The 7,781-nt window shown below is 61.1% G+C and overlaps 1 protein-coding gene across 1 annotated transcript; it reads left to right on the top strand.

Annotated features, from left to right (window-relative positions):
- The first annotated feature begins 3,514 nt into the window (after window positions 1-3,514).
- Window positions 3,515-5,680, top strand: SH2D6 (SH2 domain containing 6). Its single transcript, XM_036263569.1, has 6 exons — window positions 3,515-3,555; window positions 3,737-3,767; window positions 3,885-3,909; window positions 4,253-4,311; window positions 4,823-4,978; window positions 5,564-5,680. Exons 1-6 carry the CDS (start codon window positions 3,515-3,517, stop codon window positions 5,678-5,680), a joined length of 429 nt encoding a protein of 142 aa, XP_036119462.1.
- Window positions 5,681-7,781: the final 2,101 nt, after the last annotated feature.

Raw genomic sequence — 7,781 nt, forward strand, 5'->3', positions numbered from 1 at the left:
CCTAAGCGCCTATGCTGCTGGGCTGCTGCAGGGTTGGAAAGGCCCCTCACGAATGGTTCCTTTGAGCTGAATGAGGCCCACTGTAGAGCTGCAGATGGTGTATTATCTTGGGGAGGGAGAGTAAGTCATCGTGCTAGGAAGGGGGAGGGCTGGGAGGAGGTGGTCTCATCAGTCTTCTGTCTAGACTCTCCAGTTTGGAGAACAGATGTCCCCTGTCCAGCTCCTCTGCCTGCCACAGGGTCCTGGAGACACAGGGTAAGTCCAGCTGCAGAGCGTGGGGTGGGGGGAGGCAGAGGCCTGCACCCCTCCTGCACTTCTTCCGTCCTCCCTGTGCTCAGCGCCCCTTCCCAAAGGCCCAGGAGGAGGAGGAAGAGGAGGATAAATATGAGCTGCCCCCCTGTGAGGCTCTGCCTGTGAAGCTAGCCCCTGCCCACCTTCCCGGCAGCGAGGACTCTTTGTACATGGGTGAGGGCTGGGAAGTGGAGACAGAGAGTTTGGGTGGCCGGACAGGACAGGAGGTCCCCACAGTGGAAGAAGGTGAAGGGCTGGCCTCTTCTCCATCTGTGCTGGGCAGCAAGGTGAGGCCCCAGCGGGCAGCTGCTGGGGCCTTCTGGCGGGGAGAGGGGGGAGGAGGGGAAAGGAGGAGACGGAGAGGTGGGGAGAGGGATAGAGGGGGAAGGAGGTGGAGAAAAGGAGGGAGGGAAGAAGGAAGAAGGAAGGCAGAAGTTGGGAAAGGGAGAGGAGTCTGGAGGGGCAGTGTAACCAAGGCAACAGAGGGAAAGCAGGAGACTTAGGCCTGACTTGGTCTCTGGGGCCTGATGCTCCCCGTCTGAGATCCCAGCAGTCTCAGAGAAAGGGTAGGGGTGCCAGGAGAACCCACTGGCAGGGCCAGATGGGGGCAGGGAAGCTGGCCACCTTCAGTTGCCATGGAGACGGGGCTGTTGGGAAACTAGGGAGCTGGGAGGACAGGGAGGGAGCGACGAAGAAATAGAGGCTAGGTGGGGGCGGGAGCAAAATGGGAACTACATCGGAGGAACCTAGCTACTTACGGTGTCTGGGGTCTTTTCCAGATCACTCTGGCCCCCTGGGCCCGTCCAAGTCACCACCAGCCAAGCCCCCGTCTGAGATGGTGAACAGCCTTCCCATAAGTCCCTCCTTCCTCGCCCCCCACCCCAACCCCAGGCTACCATTTCCCTGTGAATAAATCTAAGAGGCATCTCATTTGCAAGATTCCCCCACATCTGCACTGAAGAGGTCCCTGAAAAATCAGATGCATCAGAAGCCTGAGCCCTGTGAACAGTCACTTCTCCCTCTGCCTGGCCTGGTCCTTGCCCCTCCCACTCAGTCCCACCTGAGCCCCACCCTGCCGGCCAGAGCTGGGAAGGTGGGGGAGGGAGACAGAACAGGCTCTGTCGCCCCTCCCCGCACCCCTGTGCCCATTCAGCTGCCAGTCACTGCCAGTTCTCCTTCCTGCCACGGTCCTGCTAGGGCCTTTGAAACTACCACTTCCATCATATCCTTTATTGGAATGAAAAGAAAAACAGGAGAGATTCACAACCAGGAGCGAGCCACAGAATCCAGGCAAAGGGGGGAGTCTCCCCTCTACACATGAACTGTTGCAGTTTTTAAGCTGCACAGATCTACATTGCCCTCCCCTCTTTGCCCTCCCCATGCCTCAGTTTCCCCTCCACTCCCCCCCCAGTTCTCCCTCACCGCTGGTTGTGTCCACAGCTGAAGGCAGCCCTGAGCCTGCAGGAGACCGTGAAGCAGGGACAGCCATCTGGGAGGCGAGGTGATGGGGGTCTGTTCTTTCCAGAGCCCACGCACTGCCCTGCCTGAGGGGTTCCTGCCCCACAGGATACAGTTGAGCTGCCTTATGGTGGGCTCCTGCTGGCCCTGGTCACTGCAGTCCCCCAGCTGTCCCTTATTTTCACCTGCCCATCCCACGAACGCAGGCAGTGGAGGGGACTGAGACCCCAGACAACACGCTTTGTCTGAGATCACACAGAGCAGAGCCCGGTGCCCTCGGGTCGGGGAAGGACACCACAGGGTGACAGGTCTGACAGGTGGCCTACTCTGCCTGGGGCACCCTCACTGTGGAGACACATCTGAATCCCACCCCCCATCAAAGGGCCCTTTGGCCACCAGTCTCTGATTCCATTCATGTCCTTATTGCCACCACTGTCCAGAGACTTTCCCCGAGGTAAGTGCCTGTAGGCCTGTGACCCCAGAACCCTGGATGTCAGACCTCAGCCACCATGTTTGTGTCAGATAGTGGCCCCAGGAGGGGCAGCCTCCTCCCACCCAAGGTCAGACAGCGACCCTGAGGCACATTTATTTTTACATGCTCAGTGGTTGGTAAACCTTCATGACCTTGAGGGGTTTTGATTTTTGGAACAGCCCAGAGTCACTTGGAGCCAAGCCTGGCAAATCATTTGGGAGGTCAAGTCAGGCAACACCCTGGGGTTGTGAAGGCGGCGATGGTGGGTGGTGAGGGTGGCTTTCCACCCGGCTTCAGTGCCAAGGACTCTCCCCTCTTCCAGCCGCTTCCACTCCAGTCCTTTGTCCCTTCCCTGTGACTGACTGTGCGCTCCTTCTCCCCCCAGAGCTGAGTGCACCAGCCCGAGCGGTGAGCAGCCCCTCAACCCCTCACACTCTAGGGTTCTCACTGGGGTGCGTGGGAGGGCCAGGAAATGTCCCTGAAACCCAGGGAAAGGCCCAGAGCTGAGTCCCTCCTGCCGGCCACAGGCCCCTGGCAGGGTGCAAGTCAGTTGTCCTGAGGATGCTCCCCAGAGCTGCTGGGAGGGCCCTGTCCAAAGCTCCCCCTGGTCACCCACATTCTCTGACAGCTGGGGCCTGTGGGCACATCTGACGGGGAGGGTGCTTGTGGAGTGCCCCCTCCAGGCAAAGGAGCAATTGTAATCATTCCAGCTGGCTCCTGGAAAGAGGTTCACCTTGTGAAGGGGAAGTGAGGTGCCAATACCTGCCCCCCCCCCCAAGTGATGGCTGCCCTTCCTCGTACTCGCCAAACCCTTGGTCCCACACACCCCTCTCTGTCTCAGATGACAGGTTCTGCAGAGCAATCTGATGAGGACATCTACCTGGAGTGTGAGCCCAATTCAGGTGAACACCTCCCTGGCCCCAGACCCATCACGCCGTGAGGCCCCCCACTGCCCGCTGCATTCCTCGGACCCCATTCCTTCCCTCGTCTCTCACCATCCCCGCCAAAGCACATCTGCCTCCGGACACACACACGGACACACGCTTCCACCTTGGGTCCAGGTTGACTCCCACTGTGGCACAAGGGAGAGGGCCCCTTAGAGCAAGGGCTATGTGGGGGGCGTCCCAGCTGTCGCCACCTGGTTGGAAGGATGCCCAGAAAGCCCTAGCTGCCCCTGCGGTTGTCCTCGCCCTTCCTGGCCTGCGTGGGCTTCCTTGCCTGTGCCCAGCCCAGCAGGGCCTGCTCTCTGTTCTAGTTCCTGCCTTGCCTCAGGCTCTGAGCTCCCAAGTCCTGATGCCCCCGGTCCCTCTGCCAAGGGCATCATTAGTGCCTAGGTGAGTGCCCTGCCAAGGGTGTGTGTGTGTGTGTACGTGTGTGTGCATGTGTATGTGTACATGAACATGTGTGTATGTGTGTGTGTGAGAGAGAGATGCACTCAGGCTTCCCCAGCCCTGGGCCTTTCTTTTTGAAAGAAGTAAAGATCCTGAGGTCTGTTCCCCAACTTTCTCCCCACAGGCCCACCAGAGCCCCCCAGGAAGCTCAGAATGTAAGAGGCTGGTGGTCAGGGGGGAAGTGAGCTGGGAGGGAGGGAGGGAGAGTCTCAGAGTGGGACTTCAGGCCCAGAGAAGCCGAGTCTCTTCTGACCAGACCTCCTGTGTCCCAGGGAGCAGCGACGGCCACCTCTAAAGGTGAGTACAGGCATCTTCAGCAAGAACCTGGGGAGTCCTGCCGGGGCCCACCCCAGCCACAGCCACTCACACCCCACTTTGCTGAGGGGGTCCCTGCAGCTCTCGGGCATTTTCCAGGGTCTTCATCAAAGCAGGAAGCTCCAAGCCTGTACCTCAAGAACACTCCTCATTTGGAGGTCACGTGTGGTCTAGCTGGTGGGTCCCACCAGAGCCAAGACCTGGAGAGGAGGGATGAAACACTGGGTGCCCTGCTTTGGGTTTCAGCCCTATGCCCACCCCGCTCCAACCCTCCCACCCCTACCGCTGGGCCCCAAGCCTCCTTTGTCTAATCTGCGTCTCCCAGCAGGAAGGAGTTCCTCTCTTTCCTCTGTACCCCTCACGGGAAGCAGCTCAGCTGCTGAGGTGAGGAGGGGCTGGGAGGGCTGGGGGCAGAGGCCTACGAGAAGTCCTCCGGGGCTTGTGTCCACCACTGCAAGGACACGCGGGTGTGGCACCCTGCGGGGTACCAGGCACAGGCATATCTTTGTCCAGCTTGCACAGACTCAGTCTGGGGAAGGCAGCTGTGAACACAAATAACTGTACCCAGGGTTCTCCGCTCCCCACCCCCTCCAGTGTCCCAGTGCACACATCTCTGAGCGCCTGTGTGTGTGTGTGTACAGGACGGCAGCCTGCAGGGTCAGCCTTGGTACTCAGGCAACTGGGACCGTCATGCTGTTGAGAGTGCCCTGCTCCAATGCCAAAAGGTGGGCAACCACAGAGCCCCTGGGCCTTCTCAGAAACCCCTTCTGCTCATGGGCTGTGGCTGGCTGAGCAGGCAGGGACAGCAGGGCAAGGGGTGGGGGATGGCCATCGAGGGTCAGGCCTGCAGGTGGGCAGTTAGAAGATGAGGCTGATGGACAGATCTCTTCCGCAGGATGGGGCCTACACCGTGCGCCCCAGCTCAGGACCTCGTGGCCCCCAGCCCTTCACCCTGGCAGTGCTCCTCCACGGCCGGGTTTTCAACGTTCCCATCCGGCGGGTGCACGATGGGCTCTATGCCCTGGGCCGGGAGGGCAGGAACCACGAGGAGGTGGGTGCTGGAGGAGGCAGGGCACTCAGGGGCAACTAGCACACAGCAGAGCCAGGAGTATTTGCCCAGGGGAGACCCACGTTTTATTTCTCTGGAGTGGGTGGAAATGACAATGGCCAGTGGCCTGAATCCCTTCCCAGAGGTCCACCTTCCTCTCAGGGAGGCACTTCCTCCTGCGTGTCTCAGTCTGCACAGGGCCCAGGTGGGGCACTTGTACCTGTAGTGGACCAGCTGGGAGGTCAGCAGGGCTCAGGTGGCCCAGGCTCCTGTCTGTGCCAGGTCTCAAACTTGCGCCCCAACCTTGCTACGGGAGTGCCAGGCAGAGGCAGCTCCCTAGAGTTTTTTCCATCTGGCCTTGGACATATGATTTGGCCAAGAACATGCCCATGGGTGTAGTCACAAGAAAGTTTCACAAGGCCTGGAACTGGGTAGCAAAATGGCAGTGGAGCCTCGTGAAACAAACAGGAAGGGAAATATTTACAGAAATGTCAACAAGGCCCCTGGCCATAGTCCAGCAGTTTTGTCAGGAAGTTTCTCTCAGCATGAGGTCCCAGGGTCTCACGGATGCCCTGCCTTTCTGTCCAGCGCTTCTCCTCCGTGGCTGCCATGGTCCAGCACTACACGCAGCACACCTTGCCCCTCGTGGACAGACACAGTGGCAGGCGGCAACTCACCTGTCTGCTCTTCCCCACCAAGCCCTGAAGCCCAGGGGATGTCCACACCCGTGTCTGGCCCCTTGCCCCATCCACCTGTCCACCTTGGGCTGTCCCCTCTCTCTTATCTCCCACCCCTCCACCCCTCCAGCCCCTCCCCATACCTTGTCCCAGTCCCTGCAGGCCCAGATGAGAGGCATTGGGAAAGGTTGCCCAGAGACAAAGAGGTTCCCTGAGGCCCCATGCCACCTCACCCAGAGCATGCCCTGTGCTCTCTGCTGCCTCTCCAAGGCTGGGGAACAAGGGTCAGGCAGGGCCTCCATTCCCAGCCCCAGGAATGGCTGTGTTACCGTCACTAGGGCCTTCCAAGCTGCTCTGGATGAAGGCCTCCGAGAACCTGAGCCTCTGGGGACAAGCGTGAGCACCGCTGGGGCACAGAGAATCCTCTCACATTCTTCTGGGGGCTTAACACAGGGCTGGCATCTGGGAGGAACTTGGTTGCCCTGCGCGTATTTTGCTTTCAATAAATATTTGTTGAATGAATTGTCGAATGTGCGGGGCGAAGCAGAGGCGGCCTCCGTGGGACTCCGAGGTTCCCCAGCGTCCCGGGGCAGAGTCGCCCGGGAGGGACAGCAGGAGCGGCCGGGCCAGGGCAGTGTGGGCCCGCCCCACTTCTGCGCCCTAACTGGGCGACGGTCCTTAGAGGGTCTGTGGCGAAGAGGAGGGAGGCCGGCCTGGGGTGGGGGCTGGTTTTGTTTTGCTTTGTTTGCAGTGGTCGGAGAGGGGAAGGGAGGAGGCTCCGCGCGTCTCCGCCGCTCGGTAAGCAACGAGAACGGAGTTAAGTACTTAGGACACCCGGGGAGGCAGGCGCACCCCAGGGCGCCCGGGGAGGCAGGCGCACCCCAGGACGCCCGACACGGGGCTCGCCAGCTCCGGGAACAGATCGCTCGGCTGGGCGGTGGCCCTCCGGCCTGCGAGGCCATCGGGGTTTAGGGCTCCGTTTTCGGGGCTCGGAGAAGGGCGTGGCCGCGGGGCTGGCGCGGCGCCTGGAACACCCGGTGCCGGAAGCGCCATGTGACTGTGACTCCGCAGAAACAAAGGGCGGCTCTGGGCCGCCCCGCCCTCGGCTGCCCGTCTGCCCGCACCCTCTACCCGTGTGGGCCCTCGGCCTGGCCTGCCACGGACCCGGGGCCCCGCCGAGCCCCAGGGCCCGGAGCCGGGAGCCCAGGGGAGCGGGAGGGGACCCGGGGGACACCGCGGAGGGCCAGTGCGAGGCGCTCTCGGGGCCAGGCTGCCGCTGTGGTTACCGCCCTGCACGTGCCCGGTCCGGCCTTGATTTCTGTTACAGAGGTGAAGAGACGCGTCTCTACCCAATTATCCGGGGTTAGGCGTTTCCCGCATAAAGCGGCCAGGGCTGGGCAGGGCCTGCTGGGCAGTGCCCGCTCTCCCCAGTACGCATGTGACTCCGCCCCACGCACTGCCACTTTCGAGTAGGTTCCCTCCAGGGCACCGGGAAGAGGAGCGGGATGGGCATCGGGCACGGGGCAGGGTGAGGGTGAGCCCTACTGTGTGTGTATGTGGGGAGGAGATTAGCACCTGGGGGCTGTAGCAGAAGCAGGGGGGATAGGAGACCCCCCAAACAGCCTCTCTCAGCTCTGTTAGCCAGCTCTGCTCTGTAGGTCCTGGATGGCAGTGTCCTCTGTACACTGTCCCCAGCCTGACCGAGGTGGACTGGCCCTCGAAAGGACCCACGTGGGCCCAGCTGGGGGACTACCTGGAAGGAACTAACCTCCAGGCCTTCCCTCCCTGGGGAAAAGGAGAGAAGGAGCAGCCCAGGCAGTGGGGACAGTGAGGGACAGTGAGTGCCAAAGGGACCCTGAATACCGAAAAGCATGGTCTGGCTCCTGCCTCCTCAGCCTCCAGTTCTGCTCTTAGACGCCCCGCTTTTCCAGGAAGGCTTCATGGCTCCCCCAGTCTGGACGCGGGTACTCAGGACATGTCCTAGCAATGGCCTTTTCACTGCCGGGACAGGACCCGCTGCTCCTACTGCACCCACCGCGGCGTCTCCAGGAATGTAGTAGGAACCAAATATTTGTTGAGTCATGGAATAGGTCAGGTCTACCCTAGATTCCTTTAGGGCCGATAACATT

This window comes from Molossus molossus, unplaced genomic scaffold, assembly GCF_014108415.1.
Source record: "Molossus molossus isolate mMolMol1 unplaced genomic scaffold, mMolMol1.p scaffold_m16_p_15, whole genome shotgun sequence".
In the NCBI taxonomy this organism is placed as follows: Eukaryota; Metazoa; Chordata; class Mammalia; order Chiroptera; family Molossidae; genus Molossus; species Molossus molossus.

What these genes read in the sequence shown, in the direction of transcription:
- SH2D6 (XM_036263569.1), top strand. Translation starts at nt 3,515, where the DNA reads ATGCCCCCGGTCCCTCTGCCAAGGGCATCATTAGTGCCTAG. An exon ending in GAAGCAGCTCAGCTGCTGAG is followed by an intron (nt 4,312 to 4,822) that starts GTGAGGAGGGGC and finishes TCTCTTCCGCAG; the next exon opens with GATGGGGCCTACACCGTGCG. An exon ending in AGGGCAGGAACCACGAGGAG is followed by an intron (nt 4,979 to 5,563) that starts GTGGGTGCTGGA and finishes CTTTCTGTCCAG; the next exon opens with CGCTTCTCCTCCGTGGCTGC.